The 25599-nt window shown below is 58.8% G+C and overlaps 2 protein-coding genes across 10 annotated transcripts in view; both read right to left on the bottom strand.

The window, feature by feature from the left end:
- Window positions 1–8863, bottom strand: part of KCNN1 (potassium calcium-activated channel subfamily N member 1) — a 32906-nt gene extending 24043 nt beyond the window's left edge. For 3 of the 9 annotated variants that reach the window (XM_040444900.1, XM_040444903.1, XM_040444906.1), the window contains exons 1-2: window positions 8738–8859; window positions 5782–5896 (exon numbers count right to left, since the gene is read on the bottom strand). The gene's annotated coding sequence lies outside the window, so the exon portion shown is untranslated. Of the gene's footprint in view, window positions 1–5781; window positions 5897–7634; window positions 7739–8737 lie in introns of those variants that run through there. The other 6 variants (XM_040444908.1, XM_040444907.1, XM_040444909.1 and 3 more) reach the window with 6 other exon arrangements.
- Window positions 8864–13977: 5114 nt separating this feature from the next.
- Window positions 13978–25118, bottom strand: CCDC124 (coiled-coil domain containing 124). The gene is made up of 5 exons (XM_040444899.1): window positions 25011–25118; window positions 19910–20081; window positions 15201–15390; window positions 14565–14679; window positions 13978–14427 (listed from the first exon to the last, which is right to left on the bottom strand). Exons 1-5 carry the CDS (start codon window positions 25115–25117, stop codon window positions 14220–14222), a joined length of 792 nt encoding a protein of 263 aa, XP_040300833.1. The 5' UTR covers window position 25118; the 3' UTR covers window positions 13978–14219.
- Window positions 25119–25599: the final 481 nt, after the last annotated feature.

The following is a 25599-nucleotide window of genomic DNA, read 5'->3' as shown; positions in this document are numbered from 1 at the left end:
CCGGGCCGGGAGAGGAGGGGGCGGTGCGACGCGGACGGCGCCGCCGATTGGTCGAGCCCGGGTTGGCACCGCCCCCGGCGACCCCGCAAGCTCCGCCTACATTTAAAGATCCCACATTCCCGGGAGCCCCCTTCGGCCCCCAGCGCTCAGCTGGTCCTCAAACTCGCTCTCTGGCTGGGCGCAATGGAGGGGACCTTACTTAGCGAAGCGACAACTCCGGTCCCCGACAGGTCTCGAGAACTCCTAGCCGCCCCCTTTCTAAAATCGGGTCTTCAAACTCCAACCCTCCTTCAACCCCTCAAATACACGCATTTGCTGAGGGGATAACTTTGCAAAGCGACTGGACACCTCCGTCCTGAAACTACCTCCTCAGATGTCCTGTTTGCAGGATGTTGCCACGTGGAGGGTGCCTAGGACCCCGACGTGGGGGCTCCCAGGAGCTGAGGGGGTGCCTGCTAGGGCCATAGGTTCAAGGCCACCATCTTCGGGACTGAGCCCCCACCCCCATTTCTAACCCTTATCACCAATGCCAGGAAGACAGGCCAGCAGAAGCCTGCTTTGGGGCTGTCCAAAACCAAGCTCCTTTCTGGCACAGAGGGCGTGCTTGGGCGACTCATTCATTCAGCCTTGGGGACAGGGAGGTGGGGAGCCCTTTCCTCCTCCTCCCCCAGGCCTCCTAACTACCTAGGCCTCACCCTGTCCCAGCCTGGCTGGGGGTGACTGAGTCCAGCTTTGACACACACACACACACACACACACACACACACCATCTCTCTCCCAGTGTTTTCTTCCTAGCTCTGAGCTTGGGACAGGGTCAGGACATCTGATTGCTCATCACTGCCTGCGGGCAGCTGATCTGTTTCCTCTGTGGTGTCCAGAAAATAGCTGGGCCGCATGAATGAATGAGTGGACGGCTGCCTGGGCAGGGGGTGGCCTCATGGGCCAGCGATGAGGCTGAGCAGAGCCAGGTGATGGCCTGGGGTCTGCAGACAGGACTTCGGTTTCTCATCCCAGCCTCTTGGGGACACCCTGGAGAAGGCCTGGCTGTGGTGGCAGAGGAGGCCTGGGGACCAGTCATGCCCTCCCATGTCCACAGGGATGCCAGGAGAGGGGACCCTAAATGGATGCATTCTCAGCCATGCTCGAAGAGCAGCCATCCCCTCTCCATCCCCCCATCCACTCACCAGGCCCCCACCCCAGGCCTGCATGGCCTGCTGGGGGCTCTTTCTAAAGCACAGTCGTGATGAAGCCACCCACATCTCCCTCAGGACCGGGCACACATCCCTGTATGGCATTCAGTGCCCCAGCCCCTGACAACAGAGCCTGCCCCTGTGCGGGTCCCTGCCCCGTAAGAAGCATTCACACTGTGCCCACCAGCTGACTCCAGCCTGTGCAGACTTCTGTGGAGTCCTTGCGACATCTGATGCTTTTTGAATTCAAGTCCAATATGTCAACATCCAGATACTCACAACAGCACGAGCCACAGACCCTGGAGGCTCTGCCAGGCCTCCCACCCTGAACAGGCCCTGCAGGCTCTATACCCACCTTCTCTCTCTGGAAAGATCCCTCTTTCCCCTTTGGGCTCATCTGCCCTGAGGGGTCAGAGACCCCCTTGAAGGGGCTGAACTTAGAATGGGGGGGGGGCCTGGTGAACGATCACCATCCACCCGTGTCTGCCCTGCTGCCTGCTTGAACCTCACCCCTCAGAGACGAGGCTGGCAGAGGTGGCTAGGGGTCAGGGGTGGATGGAGGTGGGGCTGTGGGTGGGCATCACCTGAGATTCCATTCCAGATGGAGCCTCTTATCAGCCCATGGCTGGCTGGAAGAGACCTGAGGAGCCTCCAAAGGAACCTGTCAGTTGGGATGCCCCAGGACTCACACTCCCAGGAAATGGCTGATCAAACAGGCAGGGGTTGGGGTGGTGGCTGAACAGGAAGCCCCTCTTCCAGGAGCCTGAGGGCTGGGCCACAAGTCTAGGTCCGGATGCAAGAGACCTGGGAGAGGTCTCCCAGGGGCTGAGGGACCCACAGGCTGCCTGAGTAGGGAAGGACTCAAGCCCGCAGGTGTGCATCCACAGAAATCTCAGACCCATCCTGGGTCGAACAGATAGCTGCCCAGAAGGAGGCTAGACCCTGAGTCCCCTATAAGTGTGGAGATGGCAGAGTGGGGAATGTATTCACTCATTCGCTCATTCATTCATTCATTCACTCATGTATTCATTCATTCATTCATTCACTCACATATTCATTCATTCATTCATTCATTCATTCATTCATTCATTCGTCCATTCATTCATTCATTCATTCACCTAGCCACCAAGCCCCTTTTCTGAGTCTGTTGCTGGGAATGCAGAAGCAGAGATACAAACCCGTCCTTCGTGGCGCTGCATTTCTAGAACGCTAGGCACAACCCTCTCCAAATAAAGGGACCAGTAAGAATTCTAGATACACAAAAGTATTAGGAAAAGATCCAATGAAGTTGAGAAAAATAGGAATGGGGATGGGGAGACTTTGAGGTGGTCATGGGAGGCCTCCTGGAAGGGGGGACATTCAAAAGGGGTCAAGGAGCAGGCCCTCGAAGAGCCAGAAGGGTGCATCGGGTAGAGGACGCTGCAAGGATCAAGACGTTGAGGTGGGCAATGTTTGAGGAAGGGAAGGGAGACCTGTGTGGCTGGGGGGAAGGGGCAAAGGATGGGGCAAGCCAGAGGCTGGCAGGGGTTCCAAATGCAGGGTTGAGTGTGCGAGGCCTCAGCAGACTGGGAGTCATGGGGGGTTAAGCCCCTTAGGGTCCTGTGAATTGTAGGGGCAGGAAGGGGGACAGGAAGGCCCAAGGGAGCTGGAGTGTGTGTCTCAGAGGGCTTATTCCTGGGCTCTCTGGGATTCGGGGACTTAGAGAAGCTTCATTCATTCTATCAGTGTTTCTTGAGCGCCTCCCATATACAAGGCATGGACCCGAAGTGGAGATACCATGGTGAAGACACACAAAAAAAAGTCCCCTGAACTCGTGTTGTCAGCAGGCAAGATCAGATCTTGAGAGACACTAAGTGAATACAATTGACCCTTGCAGATGGTCCCCGGGGGAAATGAGGCCAGGGAGGGGTACAGAGGAGCTAAGCCTGGCAGCCCCTGGTCCTCCCCATGGGCAGCCCACCTAATCCTTGCTCTGGAGGAGGAGCTGGGAGTCTGGGGGTGACAGGGAAGCAGCATTATCGGAAGCACAGACTCCCCAAAAAGCAGCCTCTGGCCTGGGAGCCCCTGTCACACCCACCAGGGGATCCCCGCCGCCTCCCCCCACCCCCACCCCCACCCCGGGGGCTGTCTCCTCCATTCAGCTGGCGGCAGCCTCCCTATTCCAGGCACCAGCGTCCCCTCCCTTCTCACACTCAGGCTGGAAGGCTCCAGCCTAACTCTTCCTTTCCGGCCACCCCCACATCTAATGGGACCCCAGGTCTGCCCATCCTTGTCCCTAAATTCACTCGGTCCCCATCCCTGCGGCCACTGCTTCACCATAGGCCCTGGGGGCAAAGGCATGGCTGCAGTAGGGTATTCTGCTTGTGGCCATACTAGTTTGGAGAGTATTCCCCCCCAAATTCCAGCCCACCCAGGACCTCAGAATGTGACCTTATTTGGAAACAGGGTCTTTGCAGACACAGTGAAATTAACGTGAGGTCATACTAGACGAGGGCGGGCCTTAACCCAATGACCAGCGTCCTTCTCAGACGGCCACGTGAAGACAGATACAGGGACTGGAGTGATGTGGCCATAAGCCAAGGGACACATGGAGCCCCCCAGGAAGGGGAAGAGACAAAAAGAAGGATCCTCCCCTAGACCCTCCAGAGGGAATGTGGCCCTGCCGATGCCTGGATCTCAGGCTCTGGCCTCCAGAACTGTGAGGCGTGACATTTCTGTCGTTCTCAGGTCGTAGTCATTTATTACTACAGCCCCTGGAAAGTCATACAGCGGTCACAGGCAAGGCACATCCCTCTTTGAGCCTCAGTTTCTTCAGCGGGGCAGTGGGGCCCTCCGAGGGCAGTGAGAGGGGCTGGGGATCCAATCCCCCTCAGATGTGCCAGGCACACAGCAAGCGCTCACTGGGTGCTCCCAGTTGCTACTAGCCTGATGGGGATCTGAACCATTTCAAGTGCCTTTCTGACTTCTCTGACTCCCGTCCAGTCTCTGCCAGGCGCCCCCGAGGGATATTTCCTTGCTAAAATCTCATTATGTTGCTTCTAATTCTGAACGCTCAGTGGCTCCCCATGGCCCTCGTGGCATCTGTACAATTTGACCCTCAGCACAACTCCAGTTGGACACCAGCAAAGACCTACCTGCCCAACCAGACCCAGCTCAAAGAGCAAGAAGAACACCTCTTCCAGGATGCCTTCCCAGATTTCCCAGAGCACAACAAATCTCTCCCTCCTCCCTGTGGTTCCTCAGCACTGGGCAGAAAACTGGCCACACACAGTCCATCCTCCACGCCCAACTTGGTCCCAGAATCTGCCCACTTCTGTTCGTCTCTGCCTCTATCCAGTCCTGGCTGAGCTCACTCTACCCAGTTGCCTCCTGGGCTCCCCTCCGGCCTTCTGCCGCTTCCACTCTTGCCCCACCAGTCCCCGCTCTCCACAGTAGTCACAGAGGCTTTTGAAAATCAGAAACCAGACCCTGTCCCTCTCTGCTCACACACCCTCCATGGTTCCCCACGGCTCTGCAGTCTATTTCTTGACCTCAGCCCCTGCCTGCAGATCCCTCGGTCTTCCTCTTCCTCCTCTCCCCCCCTCGCTCATTCTGTTCCAGTCACAGCAGCCTCCTCACTGTTCCTCAAACGTGCCAACCTCATTTCTGCCTCAGGACCCTTGCACTTTGCTGTCCCTGCTGCCAAGTATGCCGTTCTCCCAACTGCCACCTGGCTGGCTCCTCCTCCCGCCTTCTGTCCCCCCTCCAGGAGCCTCCCTCTCCCTGGGTTGTTCTCTCGTGCATCATTGCGAGGGGGGATGGCTCAGTCGGTTGAGCACCCAGCTCGATTTTGGCTCAGGCCATGATTCCACACACAGTTCGTGAGATCAAGCCCCGCACTGGGCTCTGAGCTGACAGCAAGGAGCCTGCTTGAGATGCTCTCCCTCTTTCTCTGCCCTTCCCCCACTCATTCATTTTCTCTCTCTCTCTCTCTCTCTCTCTCTCTCTCAAAATAAATGAATAAACTTAAAAAAAAAAAAAAAACAAAGGAAACAGTGTTCTATTTCCCTCGCAGTATGTCTCCAGGGCTGATCTGGGCCTGCCTCAGCCCCTGACGTGTCCCCAGCACCCAGCCCAGGGCACACAGTACCTGTTCGGTGTTTGCTGACTGATTAAACCGACCACACGTATTTAGAACTGTTGCCTCCATTTTCTCCATACCCCGTCCCCATTGGCAGCTCATTGCTGACCCTGAAATGTCAGCCAATGTTTGCAGGGGACAGAAGGAGTAAAGGAGATACTCCCTAAAAGCTGTCTCCCGGAGCGAGACCACAGAATCTGGGTGGCGGACCAGGGGTGGGGGACCTTCCAACCTGGCTCATCTCCTCCCTTCTGGCTGTGTGACACAGCGCGGGTTCCCCACCACCAGCGACTAGAGAAAATGGGCAGTGACTCTCTGGGGGCTCTAGAAAGCACAGCTGTGGTGGTGGTGGTTATTGTACTGTTAGTCTGACGTCAGAGGTTGGCGCTTTTTTCTTACGTCGCCAGATTGTCCACGTAGCTCCCGGGCCACCCTTACTCCCAAATATGACCCAGGCCTGGATTCACTCACCCTGGTGTGCAGGGGTCTCCCGGATGAGCCACCACCAAAGGGCCTGTCCCCTTCAGTCCTGCTGGATTGCCACCTGGCTGGCAGGGGGCTGAGCTGCCTTTCTTCTCCCCTTGACCTGTAAGGACCAGACACCGGTAAGGGGTAGGGGCAGGGCCCCAGGAGGGTGGCGTGTAGGTACCTCCCACACTGCAATGGTTTTTAGAGTAGACCTGTCTTCTAACTAGCCGAATTACCCTGTGAGCATGAAGGAAGTTTAAGATCAGTTTAAGATCAGTACCCCATAGCAGGCCCTCTCCCTGGAAGCCCCGTTTCCATCTCCTGGACACTGCACACTAAAGGCTCTACCTGCCTTTCCCCATGCTGTTCCCTGTCCTGCTCCTAGGTCCCCCCCAATTCCTTCACCACAGGGAGATCTAGGTGGATGAGGCTGGGACAGGCTGCCGTAAGGGTGAAGGAGGTAGGGATCCCTGACTCAGCCAGCTGTATTCTTGGCCACCCCCTGACCCTCACCCTGTCTGCAGCTGCCCTGGGGTAACTCCCTCAAGGAATTCACTCTGTACTGGGCTGTTGCGAAAGCCCCATGGTACCCATGGAACCCAGGCCCCACTCCGGAGGAGGGGGCGAAAGGGGACACAGAGCAGCCCCACGGCGGAGAGGGGTGAGGGAGCACCACCCCAGGATGGAACTGAAGGGGAAACACGGGCTGAGATGGACGTCCCAGCTGCCCTTCCTCTCGCTGGGGATCTGGAGTGGGGCCAGTGGCCACCTGGACGAGTCAGGGGCTGCCTGTTCTAGTCAGGGGGGGCTTTGGATCTGACTCTGGCTCTGGGAGAACAGGGAGATTGTCCAAGGTCACCCAGTGGGGCGGTGCGTCAGAGTGATCACTCTACCAGCTCTGGAAGGACCCCTTGCCCTCCCTCCCTTTCTCCCCTTCACCAGCCAGACTTCCTTTGAGGTCTAAGGCAGCTTGAGGAGGCTGGGGGAAGAAGGACTAGGAGGGACATGAGACCCGGGAACCCGGAGGAGGGAGCCAGTTAGGGGGCTCATGCACTCAGTCCTGTCTGGGCCTCCAGCAGTGTGGAGAGACTTGGAGAGAGTGTGGTACTCCCCCTACCCAGTTCCAGACAGGGCCCTCAAGCCCCACCCTGACAGTTAAACGCAGGAAGCAGAGGGGACCCTGGAGCCCACACCACCAGCTGAGTTCTGGGGTTCCTGAATCTGAGTCCGCCACAAACACAGCTCTGCCTCTGCCCAGCTGGGTGACCTTGGGTAAGTGCTAACCCTCTCTGGGCCTCGGCCCCTTTCCCACTCAGTGGGGTGGGGGCGGGTGGGGAGGCGGAGCTTAGGGAAGAGAGCAGAGGAGGAGCTCCCACGCACAGTAGGCTGGCAGGTGGGGGGGGAGTGGGGGGTTCCCTTCCACTCTGCAGTGGGCCAGCCGGGGGAATCCCCACCACACTCCGTGAGAGGTGGAAGGACTGAGGGGGAAGGCAGGGGAAGGGAGCAATGGAGCCACCACCGCCCCCCCCCCCCCCCCCCCCCCCTGAGGGTCCCCTGGTCTCCACCTTCTCCTCTGTGGGAGGACGTCTCCGCATTCCAAATTCCGGGAGCGGAAGCCCCCCTCCTCCCAGGGGGATGCTGGGGCGGGGGGGCGTCTGGAGTGACTCGAGGCTTGGAGTTGGGGAGGGGGGGGGCGGAGATGGAAGGGGTTCCCCTCCCTCCCGCACCTCCCCCCTTTGAATTCCGGGAGTCGGGGCAAACCCTGACCGAAACGCCCACCAAGGAGAAGGGGAGCGCCGCTGGGCCCTCCGCCCAGTCAGCGCCCCCACCCCAATGCCCCACTAGTGCCTACTCACCGGCCAGAGACGGCCGCCGCCGCCGGAGCCCCAGCGCCTGGCCCGAGCGCGAAGACAAGTGCACGGCCGGGCAAGGGCGTGTGAGCCGGGAGGGTGTGCGCGCGCCGCCGCAGAGCTGACCCCCTCCCCGCCGACCTGGGCCCCGCCCCGCCTCCCCGGGAGGGGCGCCTACCCGGTGGAGCGAGAGAGGCAGACTGCGGCGGCCACCGTGCGACCCCCCCCCCTCTCCCGCTCTGCTTTTCCAGAAAGGGTGGGGAGGGAATCCCCCTCCCCGCAGGAGTGGAACAGCCAATCTCCAAGAACGCTCAAAGAGCTGGGAGGACCCTCCGCCGCCGCTGGCCCATCACGTTCATTTTACAGATGGGGAAACTGAGACCCAGAGTTGGGGCGGCCCTGGCCAGGGCCCAGCGCCCCAGCAGCATAGAAATGCGGCTGCCCGCCTGTCTCTGGGGGGTCGCTTCCTGGCGTCCGGGTTAGGAATGGAGCCGCGGAGAGAAAGGGAGGCAATTCAGCCCCCCACCTTGAGCGGGCTGTGGGGCCTGGGAGGTCCAGGGGGGGGGGGACCCGGAGGCTTCAGGCCGCTGGTGACGTTGCTGGGGGCTGGAAGGTCCCAGTGAGGGAGGGGTACCTCGGGTGGCCATGAAACAAACCACAGAAAACTTCTCTAATGTCATTGTTGGGCTGTGACGTCCCTCTTCTCACCGCACGATTCAGGGAACCCGCTGAACGTGAACAGCCGGGCCCTGGGCCGGAGATTGTTTGTGAAGGTCACTCTGCCAAATTACAAGAATGCGGCTCCCGGGGTTAGGGTCACTAGGGGATGGCAGAGGGGGCGCTGCGCAGGGCTCAGCCCCTCCTGTGACCTTGGCCCTGTTCAGGCCCCTCTCTCAGCCTATTTCTTTCTTGCGACTGGACAGCATTCACTTCTGGGGTCCCTCCAGCTCTCCGAGGTCTTTGGGGCTGCCGGCTGTATTTTGCTGTTATCCAATTCCGCCCCCCCCCCCACCCCAGGAGGAGTGGTGCCCTCCCAGACCACCGTGTTCTCCCTCTCGGCCCCCTGCCCCCCGCAGCCCCACCCACCCAGTCTCCGAACCCCCACCCACCTTCCGCCGTGGCCTGGGATGAGGGGGGTTTCCTCTTGGGAGCCAGGAAGCTTCCATGAGCCTCCATCCTTTTTCTTTTTGGTTGTTTTTTTCCCCCCTCTTTTCTTCCATTCATTCTAAAAATAGCCCTCCCTCTCCAACTCTCCTCCCCCCCCCCCCCCCCCCCCCCCCCGGCGGCGCCCACCGAAAGGTAATGCACTCCCCCGGGGGGGGCCCGGAGGCCGGGGTTCCGCGGGGGGGGCGGGGGCGGGGGGGGGGGGATGGAGTGGGGGGCGATTGGGAGCGCACCACCCACCCACCCCCCCCCCCCATTGTGTGTGAAATGCTCTCAGAAGGAGCCGCCAGCGTGACCGTGACCGTGTGTGTAGGGAAAGAGAACAAAGGGGCGGGGGACCTCTAGGGTATTCATTGTGGAGGCAGATTGAGGGAGGGCTGGGGGGAACCGCAGGGACTCCACCGATGAGGGGTCCCACCCTGTACCTCTGCGGGGATGACTCTCCACCGGCGGGGGGGAAGGCTGAGGTCTGCACCTTGGTCGGACACAGGGAGGGTCAAGAGTCAGCAGTGACAGGGTGGCTTCACGGGAGGAGGGGGGAGTCCTCCACCCTTGAACCTGGACATCTGCCCTGCGGAGCCCCCAGAAGGCCCCTCCCACTGCTCCTTGCCTCGCACCCATGGCCTCCCTCGTCCCTTCTCTGTGATGCAACTACAGAATTCCATACTCAGCTATGTGACTGATCATGGCTCTGTCCACAGAACTAGCACCTTCCTCCTTGAACTCTCCCCCTCTTCCAAGTCCTGAGAGCTCCGGCTCCCACTCCCTTTTGTCCCAGCACTAGGGCTGTCTCGCTAGACCACCCACCACACTCTGGCCTGACTCAACCTCTGTGTTAATGTGTCCAGCCTCAGGGGCTTTGCATCCGCCCTTCTTTCTGCCAAGATCACACCCTTCCCTCACCCCCTATTGTCTTTCAGAGCCCGGTTCAAAGTCACCTCCTGCTCTGGGAACATCCCTCTAGTTTCAGGTCTTCCATTCCTGGTGTGCTGTGTTACTTGTCCACCTTCTGCCTCCCCCAGGGAATGGGGGGGGGGGGTTCTCGGCCACTTGGACTTGGCTGATGACGGGTGGGCCAACTCTGACCCAGCAGCTCCCCAGGAGCTACCCAGCTCCAGAGACAGAGATAGCACCACTGCCCCAGCTAGCCACTCTGGAAAGCACCCCTGGGACGTGGCACAAAAGATCCATCATCTGCTCCCGTAGGGGTGTCACCTTGCACAGGGACACTAAAAACCACAGGCCCCCAAATGTTCCCCACCAGGGATGGCTTAGCCCGTTTCCAGAGTAACAGGATGGTTATGGTCCACAGGGACGGAGTTCCAGGCCTGTTGAGAAGCCAGCTCGGAGGCGTGTCTGCTCAGATGGCAAGTAAGTATAAAGAGCAAAGACTGAGGGGAGGAGGGGGCACTGGGAGCAGTGACCTTTCCGCAGCAGTGACCTCAGCAGTGACCGAGGGGAGGGGAGTGACCTTTCCTTTGTTATTAGCTTTTCCATGTTTCATTAGCTTACACTTTTTGAAACCAAGGGGAGGATAAAGGGAAAATCTCTTTCTTGGAGGATATAAAAGCTCAGAGAGGGTATGTGCCCCCCATGGGACAGAAAACGCAGCTGCCAGTGTTGAGAAATCAAACACCCCCCCCTCCATACTTTCCTCCATAAATTTACCTTGAAAGCTTTGAGCAACTACTATCTATATATTTATATGCCCAGAGATCGAGGGTTGAATTCGGAGGAGGCGGGGGGGGGGGGGGCTTGTGGGTGCTGAGGGAGAAAGCCTTGGGATGGGTGAGTGCCCTGTCTTTGCACGTTTCACTGCCCGGCCCAGACTACACCTCAGGCTGGTGTTCAAGGCTAGAAGGGTGGGAACTGGCATGGGAAGTGGGGGGACCTGGCATGCAGGACCAGGGGAACCAGCCAGGCAAGAGACAAAGGCATCATCCGAGAGGTTTCAGAAAGTCTCAAAGGACAGGCCGGAATGTGGGGGAAGACAGTAAGGGGGGGGGGGTGCCCGACCATGCACAATTAGGGCTGCCACATAAAATACAGGACACGGAATGGGACATACTTGTAAAAATAAAAAATATTCGTTGTTTATCTGCAAGTCAAGTTTTACTGGGCGACGTAGTTTTTTTTTTCTAAACCTGGAAACTCTAAGCCCAGATCTTCTGGCCAAGCAAACCTGGGGTTTGTGCGGAGGAGGAGAAGGGGCCCTGGAAGTGTCCGTCCTCTCCCAGTCCATCACGCTGTCGCCGGCGCCGCACATGTTCCCTTCCTAGGGTTTTCTTTGTCCCCCACACGCTGTCCACGTCCCTTAACTGCTCCTCAAGTTTCCCCCTCCCCTCCTCTCTCTTCCTTTGTTGTCCCCCTCCTTCCACGCCCTCCCTCATTACCCCATCCTCCGACTCCTCCTACTCCTCTTGCACCCCTCTCCCCATCTTCCCCAGCCCTTCGCGTTTCCCCCACCTTCTCTGGCACCCACCCTTCCTCCTCGTCCCTCCACCCCCCCCCCCCCCCCCTCCTCCACGGCCCCTCTCTCCGCGCTAACCTCCTCCCCGGGCACCCACCCTCTCCTCTCTTCTGCGAACCCTCCCCCGTCAATCCCCGGGGCGCGCAAGGGGGAACCCCGGCCACCGGCGCCGCGCTCCACGCAGGCGCAGAGCCGCCCGGCTTCCCTGAGGCCGCCGCACCCCTCCCTGCGGCCCGCGCGCCCGGTTGCCAAGGCGACGGCGAGGGCCGGAGCGGGAACCTCCGGAAGACCCCACTCTCTCTCCCTCCCCCGCCACCTCCTCAGCAAACCCCACTCTGGTTTGAGCCGGTTTCCCCACCCCTCCCCCAGTGCGCACTGCGGCGTGTGAGGATTCCCTTGCCCACGGGGCGGGGGTCGGTCGGGGATGGACGCATGCGCGCAGGGCGAGGCTTTCCCTCCCAGACCGGCGCGCGACGGGAAAGCCCTAGCGCGTGAAGCGAGCACCCCCGCGCAGGCGCAGTGAGCGCCCGGCGTCCCCACAGCCCCGCCCGGTTGTCCCGGCAACGCGCGCGCGGAGGGCTGGGAGAGCACGGAACTCCCGTCTCACGCCCCCTCCCGCGCACTGCAGCCGAGTCGGGGATTCCCTGCTGCCCGCGCGCAAGCGCGGGCCTGGGATTCCGCGGGGGCGGGGCCGGAGAAAGAAGGGGCTTTTCCGTGCTAGGGAACAAAGGCTATTACCATATTCCCTTTGTCAGAGGACCGAAGCGGTCCTCTCAGCCCCGGAGTGTTATTTCCTCTCTGGTCCACCGGCCATCCCTCTGCAGGTCCCCGGGAGAGCTTGCCACACGCAGCTCCGATAGTTTTCCTACCTTGCTCACAGACTCGCCGTGGCTCCCTACCTTCCTGCGGTGAAGCCCTATTCTTCAGCCCGGCGTCTGAGGCCCTGAACGCCCAGCTGGTATCTACCTTCTGGTTATTCACCATTGGTCGCTAACCAACCCCCCCCCCCCCCCCCCCCCCCCCCCCCAATTCCAGACCCCAAAGACCTCAACGTGCCCACGCAGGAGGCTCCTTTGCCAAGCCTTTCTTCAGGATATGCCCTTCCCAGGCACCATCTCGTTGATTCTCGAGATAGCCTGGGGTTAGATACTGTTTTAGTCCCGTTTTATATAGGAGGAAATTGAAGCTTAGCCCCATTAAGGCCCCGGCCTAAGACCGCAGAGGTAAAAGGCAGAACCCTCTATTTGTGAGGAGACATCTGGGCCCCTCCACCCATTATTTGGCCCTCAACCCTGGTTCCGGACCCCACTGCTGTCCCTGCTGGCTCCCTCACAGCCCTGGGTGCCTTCTGGCTATGTGACAGGCAGGTGGCTTCGTTTTCCCATCTGTAAAGGGGAGAAATGTCTCATGGGCTGTCCCCAGGCTTCGGTGACATATTCCCACGTGCTAGGCCAGGGCCCAGCATCTAGGGGATGTTTCTCACAGCTGGTCTAGTTTGGCGGTGGCTTCCCCACCCTGCTTCCTGGTGCGATTTTCCTCCTTGTCATGGCAACCCCTGCAGGGCGCCTGCTTTCTGTCTCGCTTCCCTAGAGCCCACGGGGTCTTCTGGGAATACTTCCTGGATTCCTCACATGTCTTCTAGTGGTGGTTTTAGAGTTGGCTCCAGGATCCCCAAACTAAGCCATTGTTCGATATATGTTGGTTAGTTTTATGCCAACCAGCAACTGCTTCAGGAACCTTCCATTTTGCATTTTAGCTGTCCCCAATTATTAATGGCACCCCTCCCTTGAACAGGAAAGCTGTGACCTCCAGGCCTTTGCACAGGTGGTTCCTTCAGCCTTTTCTGCCCCTGTCTGTGCACAGAATTCCTATGCATCCTTCGAGGCCTTCCCTCCATGAAACCCTCATGGCCCCCTTTGGCCCAGCCCTGGATGCCACACAGTTGGGGGGTATGGAGACCAGAAGCCGCAAGGGCAGCCTTGTGGAGGCTGTCACGTGGGTGAGAGCCATCGCAGTGACCTGGTAAATGCTTGGACCCTACCCCTACCCGTGGGGGCCCACCTGGCTGCTGCCCTCCCTTTCTGCCAACTTTCCAAGGCCAACTAAGCTCTAGGAAGCCAGAACCAGGAACAGATCTCACCCAACCCTTCCCAGACATGCAGCCTCTGATGGGACACTTATTCCTACCCGGATCCACCTGCCCGTTCCAGCCTCCAGGCCCTCGCCTGCCTACGGCCCTGCCTATACAATGGGATCTGACTCATCTCCCGCTCAGGCCCGCTCTGAAGAAATCCTCCACTGGGAAGCCTGCCCATGACTTGACCCAGATGCCTCCCCTGTTGGAGTAACACCAGAGCAGCCAGCATTTCCTGACCCCCCGAGCACAGCATGTGACCTGACTGCTGACTCTGAACCAGAACCTCGCCTCTGGTTCTGCCCCTGAAGTACTTTGTGACCTGGAGCCAGTGCCTCCACCTCTCTGAGCAGTCCCCTCGTAGCAGCCCAGCAAAGCTTCCAGGGGTGGTGGTCCAGATCCCTTGATGGACAAGTGGCCAGCCAGGTGGGGAGGCCGTTAAGAGCCAGGCACAGGTCTCAGCTTGCTGCGACAACACGCAGTTGGGGGCCCTGATCTTCTCTGGCCGTGACCCCTGCATTCCAGCCCTCCTCTCCCCACCACCCACCCACCCGCCACCCACAGAGACGTCGAGTGCACGGTTTGCCTCACCGATTGCCTTTATTGGGCATCAGCCCCAGGGCTCCACGGGCGCAGGAAGGGGGTGGTGGGTGTCACTTGAAGCAGGGACCCTCCGGTGGGAGGCACGACCGATGATGCCACCTAGCCCCCAGGATGCTTGCCTCAGCCCCGGACCTCTCTGTAACCCACGCAGCTGACCCAGCGGACGGCGTGTGAGGTCATGACCCTGACCGCCTGTAGGGCGGCTCCCCCAGTTCTGGGCTCACTTGGGGGTATTGAAGGGCACGGCCCGCTGGTTCATGGGGTTGTCTGGCGACCGCAGCCACTCCTTCTTGAGCAGCTGCTTCAGCTGCGACAGCCGCATGTTGGGGTTTTCTTGCTTGAGCCGCGGCAGCTGCGCCTCCTCGAAGGCGGTGAAGGCCGCCCGCATGCGGCGCTCTGGGTGCCGGTCAGCAGCCTCCTCCGTCACGCTAGGGGAGGACAGTGAGGAGGAGAGCGGAGTGAGGGGGGGGGAGGGGTCTAGGGTGCGGCCCCGCCCGCGGGGAGGGCCGTGCTCCGCCCCCAGACACATAGCCCCACCCCCGGCGCCCAAGCCCCACCCCATCACCTGAGCACCGCGATGGCATCCTCGATGGTGCGCGCCTCCACACTGCCCTCCTCCAGCACGCGGCGGTTCACATTCTCCTCCAGCGGCACCTCCAAGTGGCTCTTGGCTTTCTCCGCTGGGGGCGGAAGACAGCCAAGTGACAGGGACACACACAGGGACAGAGATAAGCGGGGATGCAGAGCTCCGGAGAGATGAGAGCGACGCAGTGGGGGAAGAGAGGAGAGAGAAGGAGGCAAGCAGGCAAAGAACGATGGGGGCGCCCTCCTGTCCTCCCAGCGCCCAGGCCCCTGCCCAGGCCACGCTGCCATCCTGACTTCCCTGCAACTGAGCACACAGGAGGCACCCCCACTCCTGGCTGCTGTCTCCTTACCCTCCGGGCACCCCATTCAGTCCCCGGAGACCCCATGGCCCACAAGCGGAGGTCAGATGCACAGCAAGTAAATACACACGTGTTTGCGCCCATGCTCTGGGTGCTCAAAGCCAGGCCTGCCAGGACGCTGCCCACCCCTGCTTCACCACACAGCCCAGGCAGCTTCTCTGGGGGTGAGGAAGGGGCTCTAGATTCAGGCAGGGTTAGTCCTGCGGCCTGGCCTTTAGTGGGGGGAAAGGCAGCTCCAGAGCGAGCCAAAGCCCCACCTGGCTCTGGGGCTTCCTTGTGTTGGTGGTCTCGACGGAGCGTCTCCTCAATCTGGGCGCGGGTGACCTTGCTGGGCGCGGCCACCCGGGGGGCCTTGCCACCCTTGAGCTTGGAGTCTTCCTCCTCCAGCAGGCGCTGCGTCTCCTTCTTGCGCTCTAGCTGCTCCAGGCGCCGCTTCTCCTTCTCCTCCTGGGGGGAGGGAGGCGATCAGGAGTGGGCCCCACCACTGGCATGAGGTCTGGGTTTTTATCCATCTCACCCAAGGCAGACTGAGGCCCTGCTGTGTGCTAGACCCTGTGCTGGGCACAGCGGACACAGCTGGAGCACAACAGGCCTACCTGAGGGCTCCCAGCCTACAGTACTATGGGAGCAAAGGGAACCTTGGCCAGGGCAGGTGGATGGTGGCTCTTGAAGGAAAAGCGACGCCTGGGCTGGAGGAGGAGCCAGACAGGAAGAGAGATGGAGGACAGGAAAAGTCCTTAGAGGTGGGAATGCAGGTGCAAAGGCCCTGAGGCAGGAACCTCCTGGCAGGACAGAGGAGAGACTCACAAAGGCTGGTGTGGCTGGAGCAGGGAGGGGAAGCTCTCAGCAGGAGAAGAGGTGGGGAGGACATAGGGTGGGACCCCAAGGGGCCTCAAGGGAGGGGTTTGTATTGGATTCCGAAGGTGACAGGACCCAGGGAAGGTCTGAGCCCATTTGCTGGCTGGGGCAGGGGTCTGCCCTTATGGGCACTGTCCCTAGCCAAGTGTCGCAGGGGCTGTGACTGGTCCCACCTTGCCCCTCAGGGAGGCCTTGATGCCATCTGACCTACAGGACTTGCCCTTGGCCGCTGCCCCTCACCACCTCCACCAGGGGGCAGAGTCACGACCTGGTTCATTTGTAATGCAGGGCAACCACAGGCTTGGAATATTCGGCCACCTCCCACCCGCACCCCCACAGGGCCCTGCACCTCAGGCACCTCCACCTGCCTACCCTCTGCCTACAACTCTGCCATCTGACTTCCATGCCCTGGGGGTGATCCCCACTCCTTCAGTGCCCTCTGTGACACTCCTATAGTGGAACGAAGTGTCCCCCTGGGCCTCTGAACTCTAACCTGCCTGCGCAGCAGGAAAGTGGAGGCAAGGTTAAAGGTTAAGGGCCCCCACATCTGTGTTCAGGCACGTCAGGCAGGGCCACTGTCCGAGCCTGAGTTTACCCATCAATTAGAGGTAATGTCCTCCCGAGGCCCCCTCGTCCCTGCACGGTACTCATACAGCCCATGTTCGTTCTGTCCCCAACACGGCCCTGCCTCAGCCTTTGCACTGGCTGTCCTCTCCTCCTGGGGCGCCGAGGCCTCCTTCCCTGGCTAACTCCGGCTCCTCCCGAGCTCCTGGCTCCTTATCAGCCCCTCCACCCCATGGCTCTTTCCCGTGTTCCGCAAATCCCTGCTTCTGGTCTTCTGACTATCTGGTTTGTCCTGGAGGCAGGAGGCAGGCCCTGGCCTGGGTTTTGAACAGCTGCCTGCTGGCCCCAGGCCCAGTAACACAGTAGGTGTTAGTAAAAGTATGCTGCATGAATGCATGAATTCCAAAAAGCTCCAATAACTCAGGAAAGACACTCGCTTGCGGCCGTTAGTCTCTAGTGACACGGGACTGAGGAGGAAGCATGAGCATTTATGCTTTGACATTCAGCAAAATTTTGTGACAAAGTCACTTGCAGTTTGCAAAAAAAGAGCCATCAGCAATTGGCAGTATCTGGTGATGGGTGACGATAAGTCCACTCTGCAGAATATTCCTGCGCCATAAAAAGTGAGTCTCATAAATAATTGACATGGAACCCGGAGAGTCAGGTGCTCAGGCAGAGCTGCTTAATACGGAACAAGTGGAGATAAACTGCTGACTTCTGGGCGGCGGGGGAGGGGGTGGCGATGAATTACGGCCCCATCCGCGACCGCTGCCTGGTGGCCAGGAGAAATATGGCTGTGGGACCCTACTGAACCGAAGACACGGGCTTTAGGGTAGGACACTGGGTGAGAAAAGTCTGGTGTCACGTGAGGGAGGATGTGGGTTTTTTAGTGTTTTGGAGTGAGCATGAATTTGCTTTTTTCTTCCTTTTTTTAAATTTTTTTAACTTTTTTTTATTTATTTCTGAGACAGGGAGAGACAGAGCATGAATGGGGGAGGGTCAGAGAGAGAGGGAGACACAGAATCGGAAGCAGGCTCCAGGCTCTGAGCTGTCAGCCCAGAGCCTGACGCGGGGCTCGAACTCACGGACCACGAGATCATGACCTGAGCCAAAGTCGGACGCTCAACGGACTGAGCCACCCAGGCGCCCCTCTTCCTTTCTTTTTTAAAAGATTTTAGGGGGCGCCTAGGTGGCTCAGGCAGTTGAATGTCCGACTTTGACTCAGGTCATGATCTCACGGTTCGTGGGTTCGAGCCCCGCGTCGGGCTCTGGGCTGACAGCTCAGAGCCTGGAGCCTGCTTCCGATTCTGTGTCTCCCTCTCTCTCTGCCCCTCCCCTGCTCACGCTCTGTCTCTCTCTCTCTCTCAAAAATAAACATTAAAAAAAAATCTTTTAAAATAAATAAATAAAAATAAAAAGATTTTATTTTATTTTAAGTAATCTCTACACGCAACGTGGGGCTCGAACTTACAACCCTGAGATCAAGGGCCGCATGCTCCACCAATGGAGCCAGCCAGGCGCCCAGATTTGCTTTTTTCATAGAAACGTTTTTTTCATGTATATATGGAATCCTAAGCAGGCTCCGTGCTGTCAGCATAGAGCCCGATGCGGGACTCGAGCTCACGAGCTGTGAGATCATGACCTGAGCCGAAACCAAGAGTGGGACGCTTAACCGACTGAGCCACCCAGGGGCCCCCACAGAAACAATGTTTTTAAAGCAGCTGTTGTATAGGGAAGAAAAGAAGGACTAGGTGGGCCACGTAAACTGTGGGCACCACATGCCCATCAGCAGGAAGAGGGCTAGACAAACCGCAGAAAACCACCCAATGTTGGCAACTCCATGCAAAACAGTCAGGAGGGTGGACTGCCTGGGAAGGGCCTGGAGGCTGGGAATATTCCAGACGGCAGGGGTTGGCAAACTACAGTCCTCCACCTGTTTTGGTAAAGGTTTTAGTCCATTTGCATATGGTGGCTCTGAGCCTGAAGGACAGGGTCAAAAAGCTGTGAGAGCTCATCTGGCCCCTCCAGCCTGTCCGACCTCTGCCTGCTCTGCATGTTCTTGTAGGCGCATGCTACACAGGCGGGCAGACAGACAGCTCCCTAAGCCACACACCCAGGACAGGGCCTGTCCTTTAAGCCAACCCTTGTAACAGACCAAAAGGTAGACCCATGGCCTCGGCCAGTCCCAGCCCTTCCCCACAGCCCTGCGACCTGGGCTTCCTGCCTTATCCGTGCTGCACTTTTCTCAACCAGGGACCCCAGAGCCCAAGACACTAGCCCGGGGAGGGCTCTTGGGGCCTGGGGCCTGGGCTGCTACCTCTGCTTCAGGTCTCTATGGGGCACCTGGTTAGCTCAGGCAGTTAAACATTGACTCCTGAGCTCAGGTCAGGTCTTGATCTCAGGGTCGCGAGTTCAAGCCCCGTGCTGGGCATGGAACCTACTTTAAAAAAAAAAAAAAAAAAAAGGTCTCTGGCTTTTTCTCTCCGCGTAATGCATAAGGGCTCTTTGGCAGATGATGTTTTTTTTTTTTTTTTCTTTTGGGTTTTCAACTATCCTATATTATCAAAATATTGACAGTCAAAAAGAAACTTGAAAGACCTCCATGGACCAAATGCAGCACAGGGTGTGGGGAGGGAACCAATGACGTGCCATGTCCAACTAAAAATAAGGCAGGATCCAGTCCTGCACAGCAAGATGATGGGAAAACTCACAAAAGCACCCAGGCATGCCCGGAACCGGGCAAGCAGGGAAGGTATGTCACCAGTGCTATTTTCTGCAGTTGTCACCAGTCTGGTCAGGAACCTAACCTCTGATCAGCCCCCGGTGGGGGGGGGGGGGGGGGGCCAACAAGCAGAGACAGGGACAGTGGGTCTCTGGCGCCACCTACTGGACAGAGCCAGTCAGTGTCACCCGTGATCCACTTCCCACACCAATTCAGTTACCCACTGGGTGCCTGACACTGGGACCCACTAGGGGACAGATGGCCATCCCTGCACTCTTCTGTGTTTTTGCACACGCCTAGAAGAGCCTGCGAGCCCTGGGGTCAGCAGGGTGGATGCGGGGGACCTAGTACAGCAGTTCCCAGCTTTGTCGCTGCGGACGTCTGGGGCTGTCTCGTTCTTTTCACGGCGGGACTGTCCCGGACCCTGAAGGGTGTTGAGCAGCGATCCCGGCCCCCGCCCGCCAGATGCCAGTGGCCCCTTCCACCCACCGGCTGTGACAACCCAAAATGTCTCCGGATGTTGCCAAGTGCCCGCTGGGTGCAGAACTGCTCGAGGCTGAGAAGTGCTAGTCTGACCCAGCCCGGACATTACCCGGAGGAGAGAGAGGAGCCCGCAGGGGGTGGTGGCTGCCTTGCCTAACGAGCCCCCCCCCGCCCCCCGCCCCCGGCCCTTTGCCTCCACCGCCCTCCTCGTCCTTGGTCTACGTCCAGGGCCTTCTCACTTTCTAGCCGAAGCCCCAGGGACCTCCTGCCACCTTCTACCTCGTTTCCATGTTGACTGCCCACCTTACCCGCAGCTGAGGGAGCCTGGGAACCACCCACCTTGCGCTGTTCCTTCCTCATGACGTGTTTGTCCTCATCCTTCCAGTAGGCATCCTCCAGCTCCTTCTGCTTCCTGGCATCAGCTGCCGCCTTGGCCTCAGCCCTCCGCGCCCGGGCCGCTGCCGACTTGGTGTTCTCACCCTGGAACTTCTTGGGCATATCCCTCAGCAGGCTGCGGGAGGAGGGCAGGGACCAGTGAGCAGGGGGCAGGTGGCCTTCGGCGCCCCCGCGCCCACACTTGCAGTCAAGAGCCCCTTGGAGCCTCAAGGGCCTTGTCTGTAAAATGAGGGCCTCAGACTTAGTGATCTCCCTTTAAAAAAAAAAAAATGGATTGAGGTGAAATTCACACAACAAAAAATGAACCATTTTCAAGTGCCCAATTTGGTGGCATTTAATACATTCGCAATGTCGTGCAACCATCACCTCTATAGTTCTGGAACATTCCCAGCACCCCAAAAGGAAACCCCGCACCCACTAACAAACAGTCACGCACCCTCCCCCCTCCCCCTAGCCCCTGACAACCACCGATCTGCCTTCTGTCTCTACGGATTTGCCTCTTCTGGACGTTTCATATAAACAGAACGGTGCATTCTGGGGCCTTTTGTGGTCTGGCTTCTTTCACTCGGTGTGATGTTTTCAAGGTTCCTCTATGCTTTTTAGCATGTCAGTGCTTCGTTCTTTTTTTTATGGCCGAGTAATATTCCATTGTACAGATTGACCACATTTTGTTTATCCGTTCACCACTAACGTTCACCCGGGGTGCTTCCACTTTTTGGCTTTCATTTTTTTTTTTTTCCCCATCATTTTTTAAGTTTATTTATTTATTTATTTTGAGAGAAAACACAAGTGGGAGAGGGGCGGGGGGGGGGGCGGAGAGAGACAGAGACAGAGAGAGACAGAGACCCTGTCAGCGCGGGGGCCGACGTGAGGCTCGAACACACAAACTGTGAGATCACGACCTGAGCCTAAGTTGGATATTTCACCCACTGGGCCACCCAGGCGCCCCTCCACGTTTTGGCCTTTGGAGTCAGGCTTCGGTGGACCCCTGCGGGCCAGTCTGTGTGTGGCCCCTCCTATTCTGCCACTTATGACACCTCAGTCCCCAGAACCCTGAAGCCAAATCCTCCTCGCTGGGTACTCGGCTGCCGTGAACTGCTCCCAGTGACCCAGCCCAGGCTTGCACAGCCGGGAGATGTGTTGTCCAGCACGCACATGGTCGGTGCAAGTCCCACACCGGGTGCCGGGGAAATGATATGCAGGCACCACCCTCCCTCCACTAACCCCTTCATATGGACCAACTCAACTGAATGCCTCCAAAGCGGGGTGCCTACGTGGCTCAGTCGGTAGAGCATGGGACTCTTGTCTCAGGGTCATGAGTTCAAGTCCCACAGCACGGAGCTTACTCAAAAAAAAAAAAAAAAAAAAAATTCATGAATGCCTCCAAAGCTTTAAATGTGGGCACTGCCCCTGTTCCCATTCTGAGATGGGGAAGTCAAGGTACCTGGCCAGGTCACATAGCTCTGAGCCTAGAGTCTCACCTCCAAAGCCCGCCTTCCAGGTGAGAAAGGGAAGGCTGTGCGGCCCGGGGCATGTGCCTTCAGTCCTCCGGGCCTCAGTTTTCGTCATCTGGGAAATGGGCTGATGTTCCTGACTCCTGGGTTGTCTGTCTCCCCTGAATATCTCCAGCTCAGTCCCCTTAGGGAAATAGGCCCAGCATCCACAGATGAAGGGGAGAGAACGTGGGGGCCACTTTGACCCAGGACCACCAGGCCACCCCATTCCAGCCTCCTAGCTGTGTGACTTGTGGGGCAAGGAGCTTCCACCTTGGAGCCCTCTGGAAACTCTAACATCAGCTCCCATCTGCAGCAGCTCCATGCACTGGGCTTCGTGTTTTGTACGCAGCGTCTGAGTGGATTCTCACAACCCTGGTATGTGACGGCAGAGCTGAGCCCCGAGGGACGGGTCAGAGGCAGTCCTGTGAGGGTGAAGGGGTGAGGCTTCTGGGCAGAGGGCACAGGATGTGCAAAAACCCTGCGGCACTGATGAGGCCACTGAGCGCTGGGGAGGGGGAGGAAAAGAGGGTGGGAGGGCACGGGGCTGTCAGAGTGGGGTATTATGGGCCAAGGAAGAGCAAGGATTTTATTCTCTGGACACCAGGGAGCCGTTAAGCAGCCCGGAGCAGGACACGGACACATTTTGATTCAGGCTGCTCCCAAGCCCACCGTGCCTGCTGTGCGGATAGGCCAGGGGACGACAATGATGCCATGGGCAGAACGGGAGGTGCGGGGTCGGATGGAGCCGGGCAGTAATAACGATGTCAACTCGGACCGATGCTCAGCACCAGGGACACGCTAAACCACTTCATCCCCCGGCAGCAGCAGCAGAGGCTACTTTCAGCCCCATTTTACAGACGAAGGAACCTAAGGCTTTGCAGGAGTAAGTAGTATGCTCAGGGCCACACAGCAGGTTAGTGGAGGAGGCCCGATTCCAACCCAGGGCCAGACCCCCAATCCCAACTCTGTGCTCCTAACCGCTGGCCCACCCCGGGGTCCCGACAGGCCCCGTTGATGTTCCCCGCGGATCAGGATTCTGAGGCCACTGGCCCCTCCCCCCCCGCCCCGCCCCACGTAACATCAAGGGGTGGCCTCCTGGCCAGGTGGTCCAGGCTGAGACTGAGGAGAGGGCCCCATGGGGCAGAGCAGGGCAAAGTAGGGGCAATCAGTGGACCCAGGAGACTCAGAGCTGCGATCACAGCTGAAGTGCTCCCCTTGAGCTGAGACACAGCATGGATCCCAGTCCCTCTCCCAACCCCCTGGATTTAAGAGCTGCCACGGGGGGATATGCTGGCCTGATCCCACGGGCCTCCCAGCTGCTCCTTGACCACCTAAGTCAGCATTCATTACTGAGTGTCCACAGTATACTCAATAGAACCACCCCCACCCTGGATTCTCCAGGGGAGTGCCAAGAATTGGGAGTCACTGTCCAAGTTACAGATTAGAAAACTCCCCACCCGGGGCGCCCGGGGCGCTCGATTGGATCGAGCTTCTGATTCTTGGTTTTGGCCCAGGTCATGATCTCCTGGGTCGAGCCCCACGTGGGGATCCACACAGTGTGAAGCCTGCTTGGGATTCTCCCTCTCTCTGCCCCTCTCCCACTTGTGCGCGTGCGCGCTCTCTCTATGAATTAACTTTAAAGAGAGAAAACCTGCCACCCTACTCTCCCTCTATCTTCCCCTCACTCACTGGTGGCAGCCACACCAGCCTCCCTGCCATCTTCCAAACACACTGCAGGTTCCCACCTCAGGGCCTTTGCACTTGCTGCATCCTCCACCTGGCTGCTCTTCACGCCTCTTTTTACCCAATTGACTATTTATTTATTTTCATTTTTTTAATGTTTATTTTTATTTTTGAGAGAGACAGAGACAGAGACAGAGACAGAGACAGAGACAGAGACAGAGAGGGAGACACACAATCCAAAGCAGGCTCCAGGTTCCGAGCTGTCAGCACAGGGCCAGACGTGGGGTTTGAACTCAGGACCCGTGAGATCACGCCCTGAGCCGAAGTCGGACGCTTCGCCAACCGAGCCATCCAGGAGCCCCAGTTAACTCCTATTTAAATTTCAGGGCCTACATCAGGTGTGTCTGCCTCCATGAAGCCTTCCCTGAGACACCCTCTCTCAGACCACAAGCTTCTCTTTGAGGCCCTCGTCTGGGTTGCTATTTTATGTTCACGTATATGATTATTTGACAAATGTCCATGTTTCCCACCAGGCTGGGAGTTCTGCGAAGGCAGGGACTGCCTTGGTCCCTACTGGGTCCCCACTGCCCAGTACAGTAGGGGCTCAACAAGCCCTAACCCTAAAGACGACTGTCTTTGGAGACAGGGCCAGTGAGGGAGCCATAGCGATTAAGCAAAGTCATAAGGGTGGGGCCCTAATCTAATGGGGCTGGTGCCCCTATCATTGCAAAAGACACCAGGGCTTGCTCTCCGCACCACGTGAGGACACGGCTGAGAAGGTGGCCGTTTCCAAGTCAGGAAGGGTGCCTGCGTCAGGAACCAAACTGGGGGGCACTTGGATCGTGCATTTCCTCCCTTCCAGAACCGTGAGCACAGAAATTCCTGTTGCTTAGGCCGCCCAGTCTGTGGTATTTTTTGATGGCAGCCCGAGCTTTACACAGACAGCTTCTCTTCTGTTGTGGTAAACACTTACTCACGCTGTCGTTCAGTAAACACGCACCGAGCACCTAGTACGCATGGGACACTGGGTCGCGAAGCAGCACCCATCTGACCGCCAGGCTGGCTAGGGCTTAGACAGTAAGAGTGACAACTTGCCATAAGAACTGTGATGGGGACATGCAGGGCGCTAGGGAAGCCCCGAGGTGGGGGGGTTTCTGACCCAGACTGGGGTTAAAGGGCTTCCTGAAGGAGACATCTAAGAAAAGGCCTGAAGGGGTCAGGGGCTCCTGAGCCCCCAGGAGGGTGGGGGAGGCAGGCTGCGAAGCGGGGATCTGTATTTCAGGGTGATGGAAACATGCGGAGGGTGTTAGAACCGGGAGGCGCTGATCTGTGGATAAGAGGCGAACTGTAGGGGTGCGATAAGCAAGGAACTCAGGCAGGGATCCGGGGAGTGGCTCCGGATGGACAAGGGGGTACGTTTAGGGCGGAATCCAGACCCACGTGGTTGATTGGATGCAAAAGTAAAGAGAGAATAGAAGATAAAGCTCAACACCGCCTCTTCCAAGAAGCCCTCCCGCTACCCCTTCCGGGCTCCCCCTTGCCCGTCGTGCCTCTCCCCAGTCCTGACCCCACTGCAAGACACCGGGGGGGGGGGCGTCCGTACCCAGCTCTGTCACCCCCCAAGCCTGGCAGGGCTGGAGCTGGCTGGCCTCCAAAAGGACGCAGTTCTCCCCGGGTCTCGGTCGCCCGCTCCGGGAAATGGGCACAGCCCCCGCGAGAGCCGTCTTGCCTGGACGCTGAAAGTGCCCGGGTCTCCGACCACCCCACCTCCAGCCCCCCCAGGGAGACGGTCTCAGGCCTAGCCACCCCGCCGGGCCCACCCGCACCCCGCCCCCCGGCTCCGCCCGCGCTGCGGCCGCTCCTACCTCCTTCCCCCAGCGCCGGCCCGGTCGCGAATCCATGACGTCACCGCAGGGCTTGCGCGCCGAGCTCCCGGAGGCGCGGGCTGATGACGTGTCAGCGTTGTCGCCATCTTGGTAAGGGAAACGCTTCCTGGCCTCCCACCCGAGCCAAGGTTATCAGCCACTTCTTTTCCTCTCCGCGAAGAGGCTATTTTATGAGTCCCCCACCCTCTCCTCTCGCTTCAGATATTGGCAAACTAGGAGGGGCGGCTAAAAACGACAATCTAGAATGTCGCCTTTACCAAGATGGCCGTTGCCCGGATGAAATATGGCGGCCTCCACTTCACACGTGGTCCGACGGCGTCAGGCGGGAGTTGCCCTGCCACCAGGGGGCGCCAGAGCCTGCGGTCTAATCGCTGTCCGCAGCCGGCCAAGCCCAGAAGAATCCTCCCAAATTGTGCTGTCGCTTTGCGCTGGGAAGGCGCTCTTCTAATCCACACTCTCTGCGTCCCACCTGCGAAGCTGGGGAGAGGGGAGGCCGGAGAAAGTGGCAGAGAAACGAACCACCCCACCCCGTTCAGCTGGGGAAACCGAGGCTCAGAGACACCAGGAA

The sequence above is a fragment of the Herpailurus yagouaroundi genome, unplaced genomic scaffold, assembly GCF_014898765.1.
Source record: "Herpailurus yagouaroundi ecotype Mexico unplaced genomic scaffold, PumYag 193, whole genome shotgun sequence".
NCBI lineage: Eukaryota > Metazoa > Chordata > Mammalia > Carnivora > Felidae > Herpailurus > Herpailurus yagouaroundi.
Note: the sequence above shows the minus strand (reverse complement) of the source record. Positions and strands in the feature narration are given on the sequence as shown.